Source organism: Echinops telfairi, unplaced genomic scaffold, assembly GCF_000313985.2.
Source record: "Echinops telfairi isolate 266 unplaced genomic scaffold, ASM31398v2 ScPeMD7_3;HRSCAF=10, whole genome shotgun sequence".
NCBI lineage: Eukaryota > Metazoa > Chordata > Mammalia > Afrosoricida > Tenrecidae > Echinops > Echinops telfairi.
Genome location: NW_022103899.1, coordinates 33,274,707 through 33,299,875, shown reverse-complemented (window position 1 = coordinate 33,299,875; position 25,169 = coordinate 33,274,707). Strand labels below are relative to the sequence as shown.

The 25,169-nt window shown below is 47.0% G+C and overlaps 1 protein-coding gene across 1 annotated transcript in view; it reads left to right on the top strand.

Moving 5' to 3' along the window:
- The window catches only part of KLF7 (Kruppel like factor 7), a 56,451-nt gene extending 46,388 nt beyond the window's left edge, over positions 1-10,063 (top strand). The window contains exon 3 of the mRNA XM_030887483.2: positions 7,336-10,063. Within this exon, the coding sequence (XP_030743343.1) occupies positions 7,336-7,387 (52 nt within the window). The 3' untranslated portion in view covers positions 7,388-10,063. The remainder of the gene's footprint in view (positions 1-7,335) is intronic.
- The last annotated feature ends 15,106 nt before the right edge of the window (positions 10,064-25,169 follow it).

Here is a 25,169-nt window from a genome sequence, read left to right as displayed (position 1 = left end):
CTGGGTCTCCAGCGTTTTGATTCGCCAGTGGAGAGCACATGACTTGTTTGCACCACCCCAAGTCCAAACTCAACTCACTGTCACTGAGTCAAAGCTGACAGTAGAACAGCCCTGTGGCTTTCCCAGACTGTTAACTCTTCCCGGGAGGAGACAGCCTCCTCTTCCTCCCTCCGAGCAGCTGGTGTTTTCAAACTGCACCCCTTGCGGTAACTCACTCCATTGCCAGGGTTCCTTTTGCACAACCCAGAGCCCAAGTCTTCTCTTGATTCTCCGGTTGAGTGCTGGGTCTAGTCTCTATAGCCCCGGCTGCTCATAAAGAAGCAACACAGAAGGTATCTCTCCCCACAAAGCCCCAGGAGGCTTTCCTAAGCTCACGAAGCCCGAGCATTTGTGAGGTATAAAAGTACGCTGGTGTGCACAGCTATACATGGTAGCAATGGGAAATGTGGGGCATGTGGAGAGGGAGGAAGGCCATGGGAACGCTGTCCAAGCTGCTTAAGGAATGCTGATGGTGTAGTGGGTTTCGTGTTAGGCTGCATGATTTATATGGATAAATATTTCAAACTTCCTGGAACTTTTCCATGAAAAGCCTGGCAGAGACAGATAATTTGATAGTCTCTTGCCTTGCTTTCTTCCATAAAATACACTTTGGTGTGTGGAGTGAGAGATTGGCAGAGCAAATGGTACCAATGGGGTGATGTGGGACTGACTCTGAGTCAAGCAGCCTCCTGAGGCTGGGCCAGGAGTCCGTGCATTTCAGCAGTGTTGGAAACCCGGGGTAGCAGTCTCCTGGCATGCAGGCAGGCAGCCTGCACCTTGCACTTTTGTTGTGGTGATGGTGCTAAGAATAGAGCAGATCTGGGAGGTGGCATCAGGGAGTGGAGTGGCCTTCACACAGATGAAAGGAAAGCCTGGAATGGCCGGGGAGTTGGCACAGCTTAGAAGACTTTGACCTTCAGAAACAGAGGGCATCTGTAGTCCTTAGCAGGATGCCGTGACCTTTTGGTACCTGTGTGAATGAGCACAAGAAATCCTCCATGTTGTCTCTGTACACTTGAGCATTCAGGCTCATCTAGGTATTTTGCACATGACCCAAGTCTGTTATTTATTTATTTTTTTTGCTTATTAATGAGTAAAAAATTCATGTGCTTGGTTTTTTTTGAGAGGGGGGAGGCAAGTTTTCAATCTGTTAGATGTTACATGAAATTCTCTATTTCTCGATTTATCTGAAAAAACTAGATCTGACCACTGTGGGTTCACATTCCCATGTGGCCATCATTTATTGGAGCTCAATGACAATGATGACCCATTTCCAATGGCCCTGTGATCACTAATTTCCCCAGGTTTCCACCATTCCTTGCGTTTTCCCAACACAATGGCAGACCACCAGTTGCTGTGTCATCCTGCTTACTCTGTTATTTCTTCTTATAAGTCCAAAGTCAAACCCACTGCCACTGAGTCAATTGCAATTCATAGTAACCCTATAGGGCAGAATAGAACCACTCCACAGGGTTTCCAAGCCTGTGAACCTGTACTGCGAATCTCGATAGGAACAGGCAATTTCGTCTTTCTCTTGCTGATGGGTTTGATCTACCAACCACATGGTTCATGACCCAGATCTTAGCCCACTCTGCCACCAGGGCAACTTCCTCTTATAAAAGTCACTGCCCTCCAGTCAATTCTGGCTTATAACGACCCAATAGGGTAGAATACAGCTGCCCCTGTGGGTTTCCAAGACTGGGATTCTACTTGGGAGCAAAAAGCCTCATCTTTCTGCTGAGACATCCTCCTAGAGGAGCGCGACATCTGTTCATATCGTTGGCTTCATCAAGAATGGGAACCGATCACTCGGGATGCTCTGGATTTCTTCCACACAGCCCGCTGCACGCACTGGACTTTCCTGCCTAGACGCTGCAGACGGTGGGTTTTGTGACCTCTAGCTTCAGGATTGGGTGGGGGAAGAAAGTGATGGAGTGGCTATGCCGTTTCCCGACTAGCCCACCCACTGACCAGCTGCCTGAAGCATTCAGGAGTTGTGTCTCTTACCCGGAAGAGCGTGAGGCTGCCGATGGTGGCAAATAGGGCTGTGTTGCATTGTGTCCACTGACTCAGCACAATTATAAACCAGGGGTGGTGTGGGGTGGGGCTGAGAGTGGGAGTGTAGGGCCTGCTACTGGGATAATACATCTCCAAATTCTTAGGCATCTTGGAGGAAAGGGGGTGTATTTTGATCTATCGCTCAGCCCACTTAGAAATAGCAAGAAATACTCACCAGCATCTAGTCCTTTAAGGAGCCCTGGTAGGGTAGTGAGTTACATGTTGGGCTGCTAACTGCAAGGTCAGCAGTTCGAAACCACCAGCCTCTCTGCAGGAGAAAGATGAAGTTTTCTGTCCCTGTTCCATGGCAGTGAGAGCGTGTCCTCTTGTCTCCTAGAGGTTTGCTGCTTGGCTTTGACAGTCATGGGCCTTCCTTAAGACCCACATGACAATAGTGTGCCTTTTCCATAAGGCTGAGAAGTGACTGTTGGGGTGTAGCTAGTTCTCTGAATCCATCCATTTCAATCCGGAAAGACCTTGTTATTTAAGGTCATCTCACTGCTGTCTGGTTATAAAGACCCTCTGGGGGTATATTACCCTGAGAATGATTTGATTCTGCATTTCTCGATGCTGGGTTTATCTATCACCCACCTTTTACTATTCCTGTGTGGAGCTCAGCAAGTATAAATCAATAAATATAAATTAATCATGACCAAGGAGCTGGCTGGTGGATTGAATTTAAATAAAAACCTCGATGTTGAGGGCCCTGGTCTAATTCTAAGCATCTTCCTAGATTTGAGCAAATGACGCTGCTGATGTGATCTAGCATGGGTACAATTGTATTTCATACCAGGTTAAAGATGTGATGTATTTTTCATCTTCCCCCAAACCCCACCCCACCCCTGAAAGTGAATGGTGAAGGCAGAGGCTTGCCCGTATATTACCAGATACTTAGCCCGACATCAGTAGTTGCTCGAAGCAAAAGAAAGAGCTGGAACGCAGAGGCAGCAGAAGCTGTGAGAGCCAGAACGCAATGAGGTGGCCTCTGTTCTTGGGTCTCAGAAGTTTTCTGCTTTTGACAGAGTACCCAGACTCAAAACTATGCTTACTGCCATCACTTCCATTCCATCGCAGAGACACTGATTCACTGCCGTTAAGTCATTCCGAAGCCCTGCCCCTGTAATGCAGAGTAGAGCTGCCCCTTTGGATTTCCAAGGCTGCAAGTCTATAGGGGAACATCTTTCTCCCTTGAAGCACCTGGTAGGTTTGAACCGCTGACCTTGTAGTTTTAACTTGGTAGGGTACGCTCTCCACCTTTTCAATCCCGCTCGAGCTCTGGTGGCATAGTGGTTGCCTGTTGGACTTGTAACCTCAAGATAGACAGTTCAAAACCACCAGCCAATCCTCAGGAGAAATAAGAGGTTTTCTACTCCCGTAAACAGTCTTGGAAACCCGCAAGGACAGTTCTACCCTGACCTATCATGTCGCTATGAGTTGTATGAGCTGGAAAACATCTGAGTTTCTTCTTGACACCGTATATTGTTTCTAGCTTTGGTAGGTGTACCATATTATCAGAAGGTTGCTTACAAAGGAAATTCCCTATCAAGCATATTATTTTCATGCCAGTTCCCAGTCTGTGGAAGGGAATAGAAAGGGTGACAGTGCCCTGCCAGGCCTCAGCTCTCCCCGCCTCTTGAATAGCAGCTATGCCTGCTCTTGTCAGCTCTGAGCAGCCAGGGTTCTTGGTGCCACCCCTCTGCTTTCTCAGAGGTCCTCTGCCACACCTGGCCTGATGCCTCGCTGGGTTGGCTTTCTGTTTGCTTCTGTTAGAAACGACCAGAAAGCTGGCTGATTGAAACAACCCTGAGTTGCAGTTGGACCGGTCTTTAAGCTAAAATTCCAACCTGGGCCTCACTGAGCTAAAATCTAGGAGTTGGCCAGGCTGCATTCTTTCCTGGAGGCCCTAGGGGACAATTGGTTTCCTTGCCCTTTCCAGCTTCCAGGGGCCATCTGCATTCCTTGGCCTGCCACCCTCTTCCTGCATCTTCCCAGCCAGCACTTCTGGGCCAGGTCCTTCTTACACTTCTCCACACTGCTCTTTCGCTTCCCCTTCCCTTTTCAAGGAATCTAGTGATTACATTGCGGCCGGACCATCCTCTCTTCCTATGGTTACGCGTCACCGTTCTGACTCACAGCGGCCACATAGGACCGAGTAGAACTACCCTAGCGGGATTACTGGGCTGAAATTTTACAGGAGCACATACCTAGTCAGGTCTTCTCCCACAGAGCAGCTGGTAGGGTCCAGCTGCTGACCTTTCATTTCAAAACAAAGCACTTGGCCATTGCAAACCAGGGTTCCATCGATGACCTTGACCCCCCCCTTCTGTAATCTAACGTAGTCCGAGTCTTGGGGAATAGGATGGCAACATGTTGAGGGGTCACTGTTCTGCCTGTCACAGTCCACTGAAGTGAACAGCTCAGATCTCCACTTCTCTCGGTGTTAAAAGTATGTGTGGCCAAGGGTATGGGCTCTGAAGTCAAGCTGCCAGTACGACTCGTGGCTGTTGACTTAAGTCAGAGGAGCCAGAGTCACCGTGCTCCTTGGGGTTTCCACAGGCTGGATTTTTGGAAGGAGATGTTCAGGGCTTTCTTCTGAGGCAGGTCTAAGCGGACCGCCCACCTTTTAGGGAGCAATCAAGCAGGTTACTGTTGGCATTTCTCAGACACTGTGCCGTGAGACTTCCTGGGCTCAGATCTTGTCTTAGATTTTTTTTTCCTTCCTTCTAGTGACTATTTCATCTGATAATCAGGGTCAGAGTAAAATCTGCTTTCTGGGGTTCTTGTAAGGATGTTAGCTAAAAAAAGAAAGGAAAGAACAAAAACCAAATGAACACACATAGAAAAAAAAATAACATCCAACCTTTCCCAACTCGGTCTTCTTCCCTAGCCTGTCGGGTTGAGGGCAAGCCGAAGCGAAGTGGGGAGCAGGCAGGAGGGAGGAGGAAGAGGAGCGAGTAGAGAAGAGGGAGAAAAAGGAACAACCCTTGGGTAATACTGAGCTGTGTCCCAAGGGCAGGACAGTTATACAAGTTCAGTGTTGAATTCCCAGCAGGCAGCAGTGCTTTTTCTATGTACGCCTAACAACAAGCACTTGCTTTTGTAGCGAATTTATCACTGTTTCACAGCAAATCAAACCTCCTTTCAAGGGAACTCAAAGGGATTATCCAAATATGGTCATCCCAAATCTGAGCCTGAAAGAAGTGGGTATCAACAGGCTCTTGGATTGAATGGTTTCATGTGGCCCTTCTCCCATTCTTGCGTGTTTTTCATTTTGCCTCTGTTCAGTTTGACTGATTTTCTTCTGATTCTACCATGCCTGTACACCCCCATTCAAGACGTGGCCACAGACACAGACTGAGGGTGTGGAGCAGGCTGGGTTGAGGGGAAAGGGTGGTTTCCTTGTTTGTTTGAAGAATGAACAGACACAGGAAAGTGCTGCACCAAACAGGAAGCCTTGCTGACCTGCTCCCATCCTCCAGGAGTTAGGGACTGTGGGGCTAGCGCAGGCCTCAGGGTTGCCTGGGAACTTTCTCGTCAGTTGTAGAGTGGCTCGTTTTAAGAGAAGAATCCTGAGGGAAAGCACACACTGAGATCTAAAAACAATTGCTGTCTTACTTATCTGCTGACGTTACTGGAATTCTAGCCAGAACTGTAGATTGTAGGCTACAAGGATATGGAAATGTCCACTGTGGACGTTAGAAGGTACAGAAACCTAACTCAGACTGGCATTAGCTTCAAACACTACTTACTAAGCTCAGGTAACTAAGAAGAACATAATTAGATTTGTCTTTAGACTTGGCTGGATCCAAGATTTGAGGGACGACCATCAGAACTCCTCTCTCTTGCCATCTCCTGGCTCTGCTTTTTCTCTGTGGACTTTGTCCCCACGTAGGCTCTCTCTCACCGTGGCATTAGGGGCTTCAGCAACATGAGGTTTATTGTATTTAATGGCTTATCAGACCCCAGGGAAGAAGAGCACTTCTTCGAGTCTCGTTTCAGTAGTGGTCCCAGAGCGGGTGCTCCTTGACCGTTACGGGTTACCTGCCAATTCCTTATCAGATCATGGTGGGCATAACTGCAGTCATTGGAGGAGGGTCATGCCATGTTCCCAAGAACACAGAGCACTGCCATCCCATTGAAAAGGAAAAGGAAGGAATGAAGGCAGCAGTTGCAGCCAGGGTGAAGCTGAGGAAGTTCTTCATGACTGGCCCTTAGAGGCCAGGAAATGGTTCAAAGGAGTGGGTTTAGCAGAACTGCCTGGATCCTGATCCCAAATCTGCTACTCATTAACTATGTGAATGAGCCTGCATTTCCTTCAGGCACTGTGAACACACGCACACACATAGGCAAGGTGTGCATACTTGAATCCTTACTGTAGAATGCTGGTGAGGCCGTTCCTGGGGGAATCAGGGATGCACAAGCACAACGTCTGCGTACTCTCACCTAGTCCATAAACAGGAGCTCCTGCCGCCATTCTTTTCCTTGACTTGAATACAGAGTGCCGATGTAGGCCGATCAGTGTTCCAGGCAGCATTTCTGGGATCTCATTGTAAAACTCAAGACTGGAATCTGGAAACTGAAACTTGAAGTGTTTCTTCAAGGATCCCGGTTAATTTTTTGTTTGTTTGTTTGTTTGTTTAACTCTGTGTACGGTATAAAAGAGTATGTATGATGTGTGCAGTTTCCAAATCACTTTCGTGTTTATTTCTTGAGTTCTAACGATGCTGACAATCCTGATATTGATTGAGACTTCACTGTGGGCCCATGTTACTGGGGAAGAATTAAGGCACAAACAGGTTAACGTGCTCAGAGTCACCCCGCCACTGGAAAAATGGAGATCTGCATCCAGACAGTCGGACCCCAGACCTGGGGGTACACTGGGGGTACACTGTCGATCCCTACACAGCTCCTGATCCTCTTTAAAGTTGGGTTGATCATTTTCTAGCTCTGGCGACACAAACCATGAAGGGTTGGCCTACTAACTGAAAGTCTCTCCGTTGAAGCCCAGTCAGAGGCACAGCGGAAGAAAGGCCTGACTCTCTACTTACAAAAAGTCACAACTCTACCACCTCATGCAGCACAATTTTACCACAAAACACAGGGGGGTCTCTGTGAGTGGAAACTGAATTGACAGCTACTGTGAAGCATGGTTTGGGGTTTGGATCGTCTCCTAAGGGGTGGTGGAAGCCGAGCTCTTTCTCGTGAACCTCTCATATCCATGTTGTTTGTATTCCCTAGGTGTTTTTCCAGGTCGGATCACCTGGCCCTCCATATGAAGAGACATATCTGAAGACCGACAGGCCAGAATCGTCATGGCGTCGGCTGCTGTCTGAAGGAAAGGCCGTGAGGCAGGGGACTGGACTTCAGGCGGGGACCCAGTGCCTCGCAGAAGAAAGTTCTCACTTATAAACCTCTGTGCACACACACACTCACACAGATACACGCACATCCCCACTGTCATGCACTCAACTATATTTAAAATATATACGTCTATTCTCTACGCCTTGCCCTAGCCAGATGGTAGAAGATGGAGACAAGGCAAGCAGGTGAACTCAGCAGGGCAGACGGGCTGCCTACTCAGCACTATTGGAACCACTCCCCCGTTGTTGCCAATGGAAATCAAAGAACTTGGATGTGTTGTCTCGGCAGGTGGATGGCAGTAAGAGGGCCGATTCCATGCGCTTCTCAGTGCAGCCAGACGGGAGGACACAACGTCATAAAGTTGCGTGTGTGTTGCAGTGACGTTTCTTTTGAAATAGTTGAGGGAAACCTGACCTAGAAAAACCAAATTGCAGTTTGGTAGCCAAAATGAACTCTTGGTTTATTTGTCCTTTGTGTGTGAAAAGCCCTACCGCTCCGTGCGTCAGTCAGACTTCCTCACGGGACTCTTGATCGGTTGGGTTCTTCTTAGCACGCTCGAGATCTTTCGAGTCAATACCAACGGCCTTAGTGGCGGCAGACTCCGGAATGACACCTATCACCTTTCTGGCCTGCATTTCTCTAGACTTCACTCTAAAGGGAGGAGTTGGTTTTTTTATTATTTCTGTTTTTTCTTACTTTGTTGACTCTTGCACACCATATGCACTAGGGATTCCGGAAACTTCTAGCATGACTGCAGAGTGGCCAAGAGGATAAAGTCCTTGATGAAAATGACAGTCTATCCCTTGAGCCTCACCTTTATTGCCAGTGCTAGATTTTTTCTTTTTAATCTCTCTGTTTTTTGCTAACGAAAACTTGAAAAGCTGATTTGGAAGCTTAAATGTTTTACCTTTTCTCCATGGACTAACCTTCTCCGGGACCGTCTCGGCACCTGGAGGCCCAGCTCTCAAAGCAGCCAATCAGATGGGACATCGCGTTCTCATCCTCCTTGCGGCACGATGACCTCAGCTCCGAGTCATCGACCACTGTGTTGTGTGTCATTGCGACCCTAAAACCAGTCACCGCATAGATGTCGCTAGTCTCAAAGGGCAGCTGCATATATAACCTAACTTTGGGTTACCACCTGACAAAAGCCAAAAATACGACTCTTTCCAGGAGTGGGGGAAACGGAGGATTCCTCCCAGGTCTAGGGGCTTCACCAAACATCATCCAAACGCCCTCTCTCACATGACCCCCAGAGCTCATAGGACCCTACCTGTTAAAATGCACACCTCAGAAATGCCATGGTGGGAAGGAAGGGTTGACCTTTCAGGAAAGGGTTGAGGTGTCTCTCTCTTGGGCAAACGGGAGAGACGTCTTTCTAGAACTTTTTGGCGGGGTCCACCATGACTTGTGATGTAGGACACCCAGGACCAACAGAGGGCTCACTTTCACTCGGCAAGCTGACTCCAGGGGTTGACCTTCCTCACTTTCCATCCCACCCCCACCCACCCCATGTCGGTTTCCATCTACCCTCGTTCTTAGCGAGCTGGCTCTGGCCTCAACTCCAAAGACTGCCTTTGGGACCATCCAATGGCCTATGCAAGCAAGCGGGGTGGTTATTGGGACAGATTGTATATTTTGTATATTCTGGGACCATCCCTTCAAGACATGTCTCAAACACACAGATGGCATTTGGTCCACCCGTGGTTGCTGCTCCTTTCTCCCAGCTGGCTTCCCTCCTGTTGGACTCACTGACTGTTAAAATGCCACCCTGTGTACACTGGGGATGCAAAACAGAAGTCATTGAAAAGGAAACCATACTATAAGAAACACAAACCCACACATGACAGCAACCTTCAAGATCCTTGGCATTTTGGTTCTTCGGCTTTCTGCATCTTTTGATTTCTCTGACATGTTGAAACCGCTCATCGCAGGGTAAAGAAGCCTCTGTATCACCAATGCTGTACATAACCAGTTGGATATCTGTGGCAGTTCGAGGTCTGGCCCTTAGAATCGTCTTCTCTTGTTTTCTTTTGTCAATTCAGACCAAAAAAGGGAAAAAGAAGTGAATAAAAACACCCACCCTAAAACACACAAAATCTACCCACTTGCCGGAGGCAATTTCCTATATGTTAGTTGGAAGGTATTAAAAGGAAATCAGTTTTATTCCAAAGATTGAAAAACCTAGACATAGAAATAATTTCTGGAGCACTGCTTGCTGACAATCTCGTAGTTATCAACTGCAGTTGAGTGCATTTAATGGCCATGAGGGCGTCCAATCGTTGAATGTGTGGTACCTCCTTTCTGGATGAAGGGTATGGGAGGCGTCTGGAACCTCAGCCGCATTAACCCGCAGCACCTCCAGTCAGTGCACTAGACGAAACTTCAGACTAACTAGACTGTGTTGCCTCTTTTGTTTTCCCCTCCCGAGCAGCCTCCAGTGTGAATGCACGCACACCACTGATGGTATTTCTTGGCCCTGACTGCCAAGACTTAGAAATGTTCTCTCCAGGGCTGGAGCTGCTCTTGTTAGGTGTTTAGAATACTTAAGTTGATTTTTGAACTGACCAATGCAAGGATGTATGACAAGGAAAGTTTTTGGTTGTTTTTTTTTGGGGGGGGGGGGGGCGAGTAAGAAAGAGAGTGCAAAAGAGTGATCACTGTGTGCTGCCCCTTGGTCTTGACAAGACATCATTCGAACGGGTGCAGAACAAAGGCCCTTTGGTCCTCAGTGTCTGAAATGTGTGGTAACTTCGCTTGCCTCAGTGAGGTCCTTTGTAATCGGCCCCAGCCTTCCTCAGAGCAGGGGGGCCGCTGGTGGTGCTTGCTGGCTTTGGGGTCGCTTGTTGACATTTTGAATAGGCTGGAGAATTTGGTGGGTGCTAAGTGGATGGTTTTGAACCTGTTCTTCTGGGAGGATTGACACTTGTGAATGATTACCTGTTCTACCCAAGCTCCTCCCCCCTCACCCTCCCCCGTCTCCTCCCCCTCCCCCTCCCCCTCCTCCTCCTTCTCCTTCCTTACAAAAGGATTTGGAATAAAATGGCATCAGCTGTGAGAAGGCAGACAAAATGGGGGGCCAGATCTGCACTAGAATGAACGGAGCATTCCAAGAGCTTACCAGAGGGTGCTTTGCTCCCCAAAGGACTGACTGGTTATTGGAAACCATGCTTTCATGGGCATTTGAAACCCAAGCCCAAGCCCCTTTCTCATTGAAATCATTATCCCCTGACATCCCAGGGGACCCCCAGTTTGAAAGGAAAATCCTGGCCTGGTGTTTCCGGTGGCTGTCCTCTTCAAAAGCACGCTTTACTCCAGGGTTTAAGAGTTTGATGTGTGAAGAGTGTTTCGAAGCCATTGACAGTTTTGTTGAGTTCAAGTTTCTCTTTTATCTCTGACCACGTGGCTGTCAGTTGAAGCCGTGGACGCCTGAAAGTATAATGCTGCTCTCAGCTACTGGCTCCCTCCTGGAGAACTGCCCAGCTGAATGCCTGGTGGTGATGAGTATTATGTCCAGAAAAAGAGCTGTTTGGATTCCATGACAAAGCTTCATTTTATAAAATATTGGAGACTGCCCCCTCCCCCCTCCAAATGAACTTGATGCTGGCCATTTTTCCTCTGTGCGCTGTCCCGGGCAAAGCCCTTCAATCCCCCTTCTCTGGATGCCACCGTCTCCCATCCTCCACCTCCTGTGTCCTTATGACGTTGTTGATTGCCTGATTCTAACAGGGTAAGAAGACAGCTAGCCTCATGCAGGATCAGCAAAACAGATTCCTAGTTACACAAAAAAGTTTTTGAATCAATTCTTTGTAGGCAAAGCCCGCCCCCCCCCCACACACACACACACACTAAGGATTTGAATTGGGCATAAATGTCCAGATTGTCCATATCTGTTCAAATGAAAGAGAAAACTACACGGGACTTTCAGGGTGGTCCATCTATACTTTCAGACTGTGTTGCCTGTAGCCACCCCACCCACCCCCATTTCTGAGTTTTGTGGCAAAGACAAAAGAAATGGCCCTGTTCAACTTTGAAGGACAGCAAAGCCCGCCAATTGGTTTTAATGGTTCAAAGTTATCCCCTCTGGGGGAGCCACTTGATACAATGTCAGCCCCCGCAGGAAGTGCGTGTCCTCGGTTGTCGTGTGCTGACCGGAGGAGCAGGAAGAAGGCAGGCAGGTTAGCATTAGCGAGAAGCAACACTTTCAAGCAGGGGGACCAGGCTTCTTGTGTCTTTCCTTGAACTTTGAACCTTAAAGGACCAGCTTTTCGGGCCACAGTTTTTGCCCCCAGATCTTTGCCAAAGTTGAAAATTCATTAAGTAGAACGTGGTTGAAATGTTCTTGTATGTGAAAGGAAATTTTCCCTGGTGTTTCCTGGAAGTGGCCGCCTGCCAAGTGCGGGGGTTCGGGGCTGGGTGTCTGGGTTAGATTTCGGTAAACACGGTGATAGCCTCAGTGTGCAAGCCGGAGGGGCGGCGCGGGTACACACGGACGGACGCCGCCTGGATGGCCTGCGTTCCTCGATGAGGATCTTTGGGAATACTTGAGATGGAGCAACGGAAATGTGCCCAAGGAAGCAAAACCGGCTGTAAATAATGTGGCATCCACGACTCACTGCCTGGGACTTCAGGGTTTTCTCTCCTTTTAAGCCTCTCTTAGACCTCCTCTGTTGCTTTCTGTGGATGGGGAAAGGGAGACTAAGCTGCGATTAACTTTCTCGCGCACATCCTTCCAATAGCGTGCCGTATTCTTCAGGTATTTCGCATTTACCTTTAGCCCTCCTCGGGAAACAGGTGTCGGAATGGAGAAAGAAAACTGAATTAGGCCGTCAGTTCACCAGTATCCTGAACAGAACGACTTTTTTCAAACAGCGCTCCCTCTCAGTGGCAACGAGGGAAGGTTGATAATGTTCTTGGTTAGGGACATTTTCATTGTTTTCGTTTTTTGCAACTGTGAGCTTTAGAATCCTAAATTGCTTTGACTCCAGCTTCTGTCTACTGCCATAGAATGGACCCCTCATCGGAATAAGGAAGGAGGTGTGCACACACACGTAGGCATGCGTGCGTATGTACCTGGGACCTTGACAGAGGGAAGACAGGCTGCTGACCGTTTTAGAGGAGTAGCCACCAGTGCCTAATATCTTTGGGGGGGTGGGGGGTTGTGTGGGGATAGATGCTTGTAATTGCCAGTATATTGAGATCACCCTGGGAGTTCCACACAGAGCGGGCGGAGAATGGACACGTTAATCCTAGGCCTTTGGACTGGAGGCAAAATGATTTCTGCATGTCTAGGTCCTGAAAGGCTTTGGGGCTCTTTGGCTGGTTCCCAGCATTTTCTTTCTTTCATTTTCCCTTCCTTCCCAGCATGCACTTCCTATCTAAACCTCTCTGAACATCGTTTAATTTCTTTATCTTTCACTTCTGCTTCATTCCAAGGAGGGAAAATGCACCTGGTATGACCAAGATCTTCTAACTAACACAGAGGCAAAATTAAATGTTTCATGTTGTAGAAACCTTCCCTGCCTTTCTACACCCCCTCTTCCCCGAGTGCCTCCTCTCGTCACCCACTTCCACACTCAACTGCCCCCTCCCCCCACCCCCCCCATCTGTTAGCCTTGTAACAGTTGCTTGAAGAAATTTGTGTTTGCACTATTCATTTCATTTTGCCCGATGTGTCTAGCAAGTGTGTTTTGGAGAGACCTCCTCCCAACCTCCTCTGCTCACTCCCCTCCCCGGTCACATTCTCTCAGGCCTTCTCTGGTATTTAAAATATATCACAGAAGTACCCAGTCTTATAGCCCTCGGTTATGCCTTTTTTTGACATTTTATTTTTTTTAAGCTTTTTATATATATATATATATATATATATAAATATATTACTTTGTCAAGTTTTTTTGCTGTACAAAAGTCTTAAGATTTAAAACTATTATTTGTATTATATGATGGTGGTATGTTAATGTTACAAAATTATTAATGAAGAAAAATTTATTTTTGTTACTGGTCTGTTTCATAATTCTTTTTTAAATTCGTATATTGTAAGATATCTATGCAAAAAATGTTATGTGACGCATTTTTATTTAAGAATGTACTATGTGTAATAAACAGTAGAATGTGTTTGGCCTTGGAACGCCTTACTGTCTTTCTCCCTAGCTTATTTCGCTGTGTGGTGGGTCGGGAATGGACCCCAAACCAAACTCAGAAAGTAGAGACACTGCCCCCAAGTCCATGCTGATGCCCAGGGACCCTCTCGGACAGGGGAGGACTACCCCTGTGTGTGTCTGAGACTGTAATGCTTTACGGGCGTAGGAAACTGGAAAGAGTCATGAATGGGTCATTTTATGGACCCATGAGGGTTTGTTCTTTCTCAGACAAACATACAAAGTGGAGGGAAAAGGTTGTCTTAAGTCATGGTTGGTTGGTTGTGCTGTGCGGTGTCAGTTGGCCGCTGATGTGCGCAAATCAGAAGGGATGCCTGCCGCAGACAGTTTACTTGTCCGAGGAGGAGGAGGGGAGCAGATGGGTGGAAGTTATGAAAAGCAGTGTTTCAGGAGGCGGTGGAGTAGGAAATGCTATTTGCTTAAGGGATAAAGAGGAGCTCGCTGACCTCAGTTTATTTGATGTGTTTGGGGAAGGGGGGGAGGCGGTGGTAATACAATTACATTTGGAAACGAAAACGTGAAGCCATTTGTGGAGGAGGGAAGAAGGGAAAAGGTCAACGGGAATATTTTAGGCAGTGGCTCCAGACAGTGAATGAGGTGCAGGTGATAATTCCTAACCCAAAGGGGCCCTGGGGCTAGTGTGGAGTTCGTGTGTGGCCGCTAATCTCAAAGGGGGCAGTTCTAACCCACGGGCCACTTCAAGGGAGAAAGACGGGTGAACCTCGCCTATAAGGATGTGCAGTCTCTGAAACCCTAAGGAGTGGTTCTGTCCTGTAGGGTCACTGACTCAGAATCGACTCGAGGGCAGTAGGTGAGTTGGCTACATAACAAGCAGGGAGGAGGCAGCTAGCTAGAGGAAGAGAAATGAGGGCCGAGGGGGGCGCTTTTGCACAAAGAAGGAGAGCAGCCTTAGCCACAGAAAAAGGAGGGAGATGACAGTCCACACGGTGTGATTACCTGCATCCTTTGCCCAGAGACCCGCCCCAAGAAAAGCGGTCATTCGCTAGAAACCGTCATCTGCACACTTGTCACCTACATAAGCGAGACCACCGAGGGAGATTTCCATCTTTTGGAAGCAGGGGCAAGAGATAGAGTGGGTGGTCAGATTAATCTGATGAGAGGCCCTTCGTTAAGTGTTCATGCTAACCATCGTGATTGCTGAACTGGCTGAATGGGCACCAGGAATTGCTTAATCTCCGCTCAGGAAAGTGGGTCAAGAAGGTGTTGCAGTGGATTGGAACTCGCTGTAAGGGAAAGAGAATGAGAGGTCGCAGGCACCTTGCAAGTGTTTTTAAAAATTGTCAATATCCGCTGTCACATCATCTGAGCAGCTAAGCCAGTCTGGCACACAGTATCCCCCGACTGACAAGCAGCTTTGAGAGCCACTGACCCTGGTCACCAAGCAGTCCAGTAGCTAGATGAGTAATGTAATTCAGATCACTAAAATACTTGGACCTAGACAGTTCTTTGATTGAAGAAGGATAAGGTGGATCGTATAGCCTTGCAATGCTACTTAAAACAAAGCCCATTCTTCTGCTTCCCTGACTTGTAAAATGCTAGTAAATTGGACATTTCAGGTGGGAGGGGGTGGGGGGGAGACAATCTGAGCTGAAACGTAAAGAAGAGGATCGTGAGTAAGTCATTTTAGCATAAGAAATTCCATATTTAGAGACATCCATTTTGCTTAAAATGTGTCTAGAACTATACCACCAATTTTACAAACTTTTGTGAGCATCTGTTTTGACAATATAATAAAATTCCGGGAGCCAGGCTGGAGGGAGGTGCTTGCCCCCACCTAAGATTGGATGCCCTCCCTTTATATTGAATGGGGCCTTTTCCTGCTTTGTCCGTTCTATTTAGAAGTTGCTACATCTTGATACCCGCCTCTTGCTAGCAGCATTTATCTCCATGCCATCTAACAGATCAAATAAGCAAGACTGGTAACGGAGCGAGTATAAAAATACCCATAATTCAAAATCAACAGACCGTTTGTCTGAGTGTAAACTAGCTATCCTAGGGGGATAAAGTGCACAAACCTTGTGACTGCTGTAATCTGGGGCTGCCTATCCACTTTGGAATGCTGGGCCAATCCAAAGGAAGGTCATCAAACAATAACAATAATAATAACCCAGAGTTCAGGGGGGGGTTGATAAAAAATGTAGTATTCCTAGCTCATCTTCCCCTCGAGCTTTTGAGGTTCCTGGTAGATGATGAGTATGTGGGTTCTCAGCCATGAGATTTATATGACAGCTTCACAACATATCAGGCACTTCATGAGAATTACAAAAAAACGATCAATGTTTTGCTAATACAGAAGGACTTATGTGATGACAAAGTTACTAGAGACCAAGAGGACGAGGGTGGCGTGTGCCTAGTTGTCAGTTCACAGACACTGCAGCTGAGCCGTCCTCCAAGACAACGGGGTCATGAGATATTATTACTAGGTTTCATTGGGTACATTTTTCACTCCTACTGGCCCTGCCCATATGACAGAGGACTGGCTTTTTAGCAAATAGCTCACCCAGGTAAATCATGTGCACACAGATATTTGGACAGAAATGACTATTTAAAAGTTCTGGTTAAGCATACAACTCTATAAGTCACGTGGCATTTCTGGACGTGAGTGTAGTGTGAGCATGTTACTTTGGGATCGTATTTTTAGAAAGCAGGTATAAGCCAGGGGTCAAGCTTGATAGTATCTCCTTCACTGTCAAACAAACAATGGAAACTACGTTTGCCCTGGGGCAGGTCTCGCCAGGCCTGCCAATGCTGGAGTTCCTGGTAGCTGATTTGGGCCAGAGACGGGGGAGGGTTGAACGAAGATGCGGAAGGCAGATGGGGGTCGGGGGTTGTTTGCCACATATACCTGGGTCCCATATGAAGGAAGGGGGCAGGATGTATGGGGGTGGGCATGCAGTGCCCCTGCCCTGGGTGTCCCAAGCGGCCACTTGGACCTGTCTTGTCCAAGGGAGGGATGTTTGGTCCTTGTGGTTTGCACAGCAGAGAAGAAACCTCGAGAGGAGCGGCTTTAGAAACGAGGGTCTGCTCTGGGAACCAACCCACCGCATCAACAGGCACCCAAAGGAAGACTGAACACAAAACCCTGCAGACTCCAAAACATGCCCGCCGTCCAGGCAGTTGGGGCCCAGTCTCTTAAATCTATGCTCTGCTATTTTTCTTGAGCTAATTACTTAGACCTTATGATGCTCCTTGGAGCACATTTCAAATTGAATCTAGAACTAAGTGCATGTGAAAATTTAATAAAGGCTCATTTGAGGACTAGGAAGTTACTTAGAGGACATACAGTTCTCTTAGGAGGAAGGAAATAGCAAAGACTCTGAGCCAAGTGAGTGGCACATTCTCTTTCCCACCCTCAAAACACCCCTCTTCCCTCAGCGAAAAGCATTCTTTCTGGATGAGGTGCTGCCCAGGTCAGGCCATGATTCCAGGACCGCTGCCCTGAGCATTAGGCTGAACCAAGGAGGTCTCATCCTTTCCTTGCATTCTCCAATCCCATTAAGGCCCAGAGTGGAGCTGAAAATGTGTTGATCTTTTTGGTGTGATTAATGAAATCAACACAATCACACTTTAGCTCAGCCCCTAAAATGTGTTTCCAGTCATCTTTCAGACACCTAACAGTCCCTTAATAAATATTTGTGTAGCTGAATGCTTCCTTATTTTTAAGTTAGAACGAACCAACAAGGGGTAACTAGTCCGTATCCATGAAGTGTGTCGATTATGACTCACCCCACAGAACAGAGGTTTCTTGGCCATGGTCTTTACCAGCGCACAATGCTACGTCTCTGCTCCCACATAGCGTCTGGGGTGTTTGAACCACAAACCATTCAATTCGCTGCTACGTCCTTAACCATTCCATTGGCTTTCTGTTATTCACCCAAATTCCTTCAATATACTTGTGTTTATTCCATCCTTTCACATGAGGAAGTTTTAAGTTCAAAGAGGGTGAGAGATAAGGATTTATGGGTCGGAAAAATATATAGCAACATGTATTCAACTTTGGAACTCAGGGCGGAGATGGGTAGGCAACGAGCCTAACTACCCACCACTACAGAAGTACAAGAAACAAAACAAAGACCTCCCTGCCATCAAGTCGATCCCAATTCACAATAACACTACAAGGCAGAGTAGAAGTGTCCTTGTGGGTTTCTGAAATGGTGACTCTTTATGGGAGTTGAAAGCCTCCTTTTTCTCCCACAGAGCAGCTGGTGGTTTTGAACTGCAGACCCTGTGGTTGGCATCCCAACCTACTATACCACTAATCAAATGACTCCATCAAGAGACTGGAGAAATATTTAAAACAAACAAATTCACTGCTACCTACTGGTTTTGACTCATGGCAACCCTATAGGAGAGGATAGAATTGCCCCTTTGAGTTGCTAATATTTTAAATCTTTACAGGAGTAGACAGTCTCATTTTTCTCTTGTGGGCAGCTGATGGGTTCGAACTACTGAGCTTGCAGCTAGCAACTGAGTGAGTAACCCACTCTGCCACCAGCACTGCCTGGCAAAACCTCCATGTGATCATAATGAATCTAAGCATTTACCATATGAAACAGCTCCCACCAATGAGTGACTTCTGGTTAGATGGTAATTAATGATAATGGCCAATCTGGAATTGCTAGACTTGATTCTATTCCTTGAAGTAACAACTTCCGAGACCATGGTAAAAAAAAAAAAAAACAGCAGAAAATCACAGGGTGGGGTGGGTTCTTTATAAAGGAGAAGCTGTACTTGAGTCACTGGGCATATATTTAAAGAAACATTTGTAGACTCCAAATATCATTGCCAAAGCAATGATGATCTCTCTTCTGCATTCAACAACATGCTGCGTTCTGGAGTGAAGTTTGCAGACCGCTCTAAGCAGAACGTGGGCTGGGGTCATAGGATCTGACTTATTTGCTCTGGTGAGCTCAGGAAAACAGCAAGAGATTTGTCACGCAAAATAGTAAACGAGTTGACTCCGTGTCGAATTTCTGGCAAAATTATTTCCCGTTTCTGCTTAAAAATAGCTAATTATCCTCCAATGTGCATAATCTATGATAATGGTCTTAAGGGACGGTCAAAGTTTGAATCTTGTCATTGATTCTGGTAACATTTAACTCCTTTCCATTCCCAATCTTTTTTTCTTTTGTCTCTCCATTTATTCTCTTATTCCATTCTTCTCTACCTTATTGACCTCCTGCTCCTCTCTCTGCCTCCTACCATCTGCAAAAGCTTCCTCGTGGGCTTTCCTGGTCAGCGTTGTCCAACTTCCAACATGCTTCTTCTCTGGCTTCCTGTCCTCCTCGGTACCTTATAGTGCTGTTTTCCAGTTGCGGGGTGCTGGGCATCTTGGGGAGTGATGCTACGGAAATGTTTTGGATTGTTTTCCTGGTTTCCTGAGGGACAGCTAGAAATAGAGAGCTGAAGAGTGACATGGAGAATTCCAACAAATCTTAATTTGTTAAACACTGCGATGCGCCAGGCAGTACCAGCCACTTGAAAGGCGTGTTGTACACGATGTGTCAGTCACACACACAGTACCTTCCTGGTGATGCTTAGCAAGGTTCATGAGAAACAATAATATAATAAGATCACTATTGGATGAATTTTACAGAATCAGGAGTATAAAATACTGATATAACGTGTCTTCCTTAGTTCACAGATTGCTCCTTGCAGTAAAGGTGGACTTTGATTTATATAATATAATTATTTCCCAAATGGCAATGAACTTTTGTTTAAATGCCTGCAAAAGGGTCCTTTGCACAGGGTTTCCCAGGATCTGGGCCCACAATTACATATATATACGCCATCTTTTGGGTCTTGTCTAGACCTGAAGCAGGTTCTCTAGGTGTAGAAGCCTGGATAGACAGCCTGTGTGACCACGAGCTGTCGAAGGGATCAGGTCTCAAGCATCCAAGAACAAAAAATCATATCATTGTAAAGGTGGGTGAATGCAGAGTGGAGACTCAAAGCCCATTGGTGGGCAAGTGAACACCCCCTTACTGAGGGGTTGTGGGGAGGAGACGAGCCAATCAGGGTGCAGGGTAGCAACGATGAAACATATAACGTTCCTCTAGTTCTTTAATGCTTCCTCTACACCCCCCCCCCATCATGATCCCAATTCTACCTTACAAATCTGGCTGGACCGGAGGATGTATATTGGTACAGATAGCTACTGGAAACACAGAGAATCCGGGCTAGATGAGTCCTTTAGGACCAGTGGTGAGAGGGGCGATGCCTGGAGGGTGAAGGGGATGTGGGGTAGAAAGGGGGAACCAATTACAAGAATCTAAGTATTGCCTCCTCCCTGGGGGATGGACAGCAGAAAAGAGGGCGGAGGGAAACATCGGACAGGGTAACTTATGACAAAACTATAATAATTTATGATCTATGAAGGATTCATGAGTGGGGGGAGTGGGGAGGGAGGGGGAAAATGAGCAACTGATATTAGGGGCTAGAGTGGGAGGCAAATGTTTTGAGAATGATGAGGGCAACAAATGTGCATATGTGCTTCACACAATGAATGTATGTATGAATTGTGATGAGAATTGTATGAGCCCCCAATAAAATAATTTTTTTAAAAAAGATGAGTAAACAGAAAGAAAAAAAAAAGAAGAAGCCTGGATATCTGATTTTAAGGGATCTCCCCAAATCATTCCAGAGCACTGCAGAATCTGGGGAACACTGTATAATTTATATGACATAATATGCATGGCTACCTATACACTTGAGTATAAGCCGACCCAAATATCAGCCGAGGCACCTAATTTTACCACAAAAACTGCATAAACAATGTGCTGAAAAACTAGGCTTATTCACAAGTATATTTGGTATTTATGTAAAACAAAGCAACATTTTCATAAAGCAGATATGCCTTGTGAGCCCTGATGGTGTAGTGGTTATGAGGTGGGCTGCGATCTGCAAAGTCGGTGTGAAACGACTGGTCACTGCAGGCGAAAGACTGGGATTTCTACTCCCGTAGACTTACCGTCTCAGAAACACACAGAGGCAGTTCACCTTGTCCTGTGGAGTCACTGGGAGTCAGCACTGATTCAATAACAGTGCGTTTTGAGGGAAAGTGCCCCTTTCACAAAAAATATAAATTTTCAAACATGTGTTCTCTTGATTTACTTGAAGCGTGGTGTATCTCTTCAGCCAACTTTAGATGGCTGGCTCTTGTCACAATAAGAATTGTCCTACCACCACCAGTCGCCACAGGGTGACCTCCAGGGAGACAGCTGTTCAGGTAAAGTCCCCCGAAGGAACCCACTGCCCCAAAGTGTGCTGCAAGAGACCTCCTCGATCTTTTCTTGGCCAAGAACTTCTAGAAGAGAGTGGATTTGTCTTTTGTCGGTTTTGCTTCAACCCCCTTGTTCAAACTTCTCACCTCATGAAAATGTGATGGCCTCGAAGTCTTGGAACACCAGCCTGTGACCAGGAATGACGGAGACCCCACCAGCTGTAGGGTACTGCCACAGTCTTTCTGAGAAGCCAGCGACACCCCTACCTGTCCAATCCGACTTGTCTTCTACACCTTTGTCTCCTACGCCTCTGGGGCTCGCCTTCCTCTTTTTAACGTTCTATTGTGATTTGGGTGAAAGCAGATAGGAAAAAATGGATTTTCCACACAATAATTCATACACACTAGGATTTTTGACATCGATTGCAAGCCCCGCAATGTGATCACGTACTCCCGTGACTTCTTTGTGTTTGTCATTTCCATTCATCCTTCTTACCTCTTCCTTCCTGCCTTCTTGGCTTTATCCCTGGTCAAGTGTTGCCTTTGTCGTCTTGGATAGGTGATATCCCAAGGAGCACATACATATGTGTTATCCTTGTGGACTCTATAGACCTGTCTCATTTGGCTGAGAGTTGAGCCAATGGGTTAGTTCAGTTCCAGGCTTGAAGGGTGTCTAAAGGCCCTTGTCTCTAAGGGTTCCACCAGTCTCTATCAGATCAAGAAGCCTGATTTTTTAAAAAATTATTTTGTTCCACATTTTTCTCCCATTCTACCCAGGACTGAGGTCTGGAGGTGCAGTGGATAAGCGTTGAGCTGCTAATCACAAGGTCAGCAATTCGAAACCACCAGCCCAATTCTCCTCCAGGGAAGAATTACAGTTTGGGAAACCCACAGGGGCAGTCCCACTCTGACGTATGGGGTGCTGTGCCGATTTGAGGAGCGTGAGCTAGTTTTTGCTTGTTTGTTTTATCCAGGACTTCCAGAGGAGCCAGCAATGGTGGCCAGACGCCAGATGGCTTTCCTGCTTTCAAAGTCCTCGAGGTTGCCATCATGACTCCTTTCGATGATTTGTCTTCTTACATCTTTGATTTTCTTCATTCTCTTTTGCTCTGGACACAGAGTGCCCAATCAGTCCACCTGCGATGGCCACTCACAAGCTTTTCAGGCTCCAGTTGCTACTCACCAACCACTCACGGCCATTGAGTTCCTTTCCACTCTACACAACAGAGTGGCTCTGCCCCTTTGGGCTTTCTGAGGCTGCAGATCTTTAGAGAGCCAAGAACGTCATCTTTCTCCTATGAAGCGGCTGGTTGATTTGCACTGCTGACCTTGTGATCAGCAGCCCAACAAGCTACTCACTGAAGTCGGATGTGTGTCGTCATCGTTGTGGACTGCGTTATGCCAATAAAGCTCATCTTTAAGCAAAAGGCCCCTGTGACTGAAGCTTGGAGTAACCCACAGGCGTTGGATAGCTGGCTACTGGGAATTCGAGTTCAACCCAGTTTTGTTTCTTGGATTTGGGTTTTTAAGATTTCAGCTCTCATGGGAAGGAATGTGGACAGAGATTGGCTGGGTGATGGCTCTCCATCATACATTGCCTGGAGGATACTTAGTATTCAGGGGTGTCTGGTGTTTTCTAGAAGGGTTGAAGATGACAGCTGGAAGGCTGCATGCAGTTTGACCCCCCTTGTGAGCTTAGTCTGGCTTTACCTTCCGATTTTACTCAACAAAGCTAGAGGAGGGGATTCACATGGCAGTTTGGGACTACAGCGTATGGAGAACGCTATTCTAAAAATAGAGGAGTGGAAGACCTCGCGGAGAAAAATCTGAGCGAAAGAGGAATTCTCAGACAATTGGGAAATGTTTTCCTGAAAATATTCACATAAAGATTCCTGCTTATCATCTGCCTCCTACCCATAGCTCCCTGCTCTCAAGAGATGACGTGGTTGGCTCCGGGAACAGGAAGGGTATTGCCATAAATCTGAGCTAATTTGTAAAGGGAAGAATAAAGCAGATACCCAGTAATCAATAGAAAGACGTCTTGTTTCGTGGCAGATGTTTACTGGCTCTCTTGCTGGAATGTAACCCCTGCTTCAGCTGAACATGGGCCATTAGGGGTGAAACGAGTTCACCTAATGGCCTCCTTGTGTAATTGGCATGCATTACTCCTCCATGTACAGGAGTCCAAAGTCCCTTGCTTCCAACTAGAGAAAAGCTTTTGTATGATTCTTTACATCCTCTTTACCTTTTATGACTTTGTGATTCCCAAGGCAGAGGGGGGAAATGACCAGTCTTTTCCCTTAGCCCATGTTTGTAGGATGAGATGTACAAATGCCACTTAACGGTTCATTCCACTGCTGAGAGTGCTGTTGGGGGAGCAAGCCAGGCCAGGAAACCACAATGCAAACAGGGATTCAATTGTTCCTTCCCTCACCAAGCTGAGGGAGGGAGGCATTGCCCAGCCGCCAGGGGGAAAAGGAACTGAGCACGTGTTTCCTTGTCATGGGAAGGAGAGGGGATAAAAAACTGCTTTGACTGAAAAGTGAGTGCACTAATTGATTGTTAATGACTATGCAGGCCTAAATGTCTGGAATTTGGTTTAGATTCAATGTAATTTGACATTTGCCAACCATTATTAAATCCCATGGATGCTTTCCCCAGGCGGCGGCGGAGAGGAGCAGCTGATTGGCTCTGGGTGGTGGAAATGAGTGTGACTGGGCACTGTGTCAATGGGACGTCTGGAAGGCAGGCATTGTCACCCACCGTCGTCGCCCTGCTGCCACACTCCCAGAGCCGGGGTCTTCTCGGCTTCCCTTCCCTGGGTCTGCAGGCGGTCTTCTCTTTTCCTTCCCAAACCAGCACACCAGCCTCTACTGCAAGCCATAGTCTCTGTTCTATTGGCTTCTTTAACTCAGTAGTCAGCATCTCTTGCAATGATCAAACCTGTACAATTTCATCAAAAAAATTATTTAAAGATCCATGCAAAAGAGCCAAGGGAGTTTCATGAAGCCCAATAGTAGGAAAATATTGTTCCTGTAGGGATTTAAGAATCATCCATGCTCATATGCACTCTCTTGCTCATTGTTCATTCTGGTTTTTTCCCTTTGTGAATTTACCTATCTGTCCACACAAACAAGCTTCTTTGTTTCCTCAACCACCGCATATGGGCCAGCATTACTGCCATGCTGAACCAGTTAACCAGAAGCTGTTGCGTTGGCACTGATGCTGGGGACCACATGCGTGCAGAGCAGAGCTGAGCTCCCTAGGGTGGTCAATGATGGGTTGTTCCAAAGTAGAGATTATCAGGCTGTGTTAGTTGGGGTAGATTAGATAAACAAGTCCAGGGAGGATCATATATGTATAAGAAAGAGGTTTACATACAAGAGCAATTGAATATTGAGAAAACATCCCAGCCTAATCCAGATCAAGTCCATAAGTCTGTTATTAGCCATATGTCCAATACCAATCTATAAAGTCCTCTTCAGACTCACAAAGCACAGGCAAGGATGCTGAATGCAGGAAGATCACAGGCCAGTGGGGGGAGGTCTTGTGGATCCAGTGATGTTGTAAGCATCTCAGTGCTAACAGTGGTCTCTATGTGGTTCCTTCAGCTCTGAAACTCTGATTGTCACAGGGTAGCTTCATGTGGCTTCTCCTCAGAAATGTCTCGCAGGGAGTGAGCCTGGCCAGTAGAGAGTCTCCAAGGCAGTAAGCAGAGAGAGTGTGTGTCTCCCACCTCCAAGGAAGAAATACAGGAGTTACCAGAGTCCTCAGGAGAAGGCCATGCCCACACAGAGACCTCATTGGCTGTATCCTGATTGACAGGCTGGACTCCACCCCTTCACTCTTAATCCTCAATTGACACCAGATGACTTAACAACCACACAGGCCTTTCTTCTGAGGCGCTTCTGGGTGGACTTGACTTCTGATGGGCAGCCAAGAGTGTGAATAGTTGGCATCTCGCAGGAACCTGATTTCTACCTGAGCTGCCCCTAAACAATGACCTCAGTTCAGTCCTCCTATCACCAGGCTCCCACACCTCAGTCTCAGAGCCCCAAGTCCAGTTTCCTGGGGGAAAGGAGGTGGGGAGGGGTGAAGGAGGGTGCAGAATATAATAGACCCAGCAAGACCTAGTCAAATGGAGGGCGCGCCAGCGCTCAGTAGGCACACACAGAGAGGGAAGGAAAGGTGAGCGACTCTGGTGGGCTTCCTCTGGGGATGTACAAGAGCCCTACCTTTCTGGAAGTCGTGCTTCCAGAAAGTGAATTTTCTTTTGAGGTTCCACTGATGGCTTGAACCTCCAATCTTGT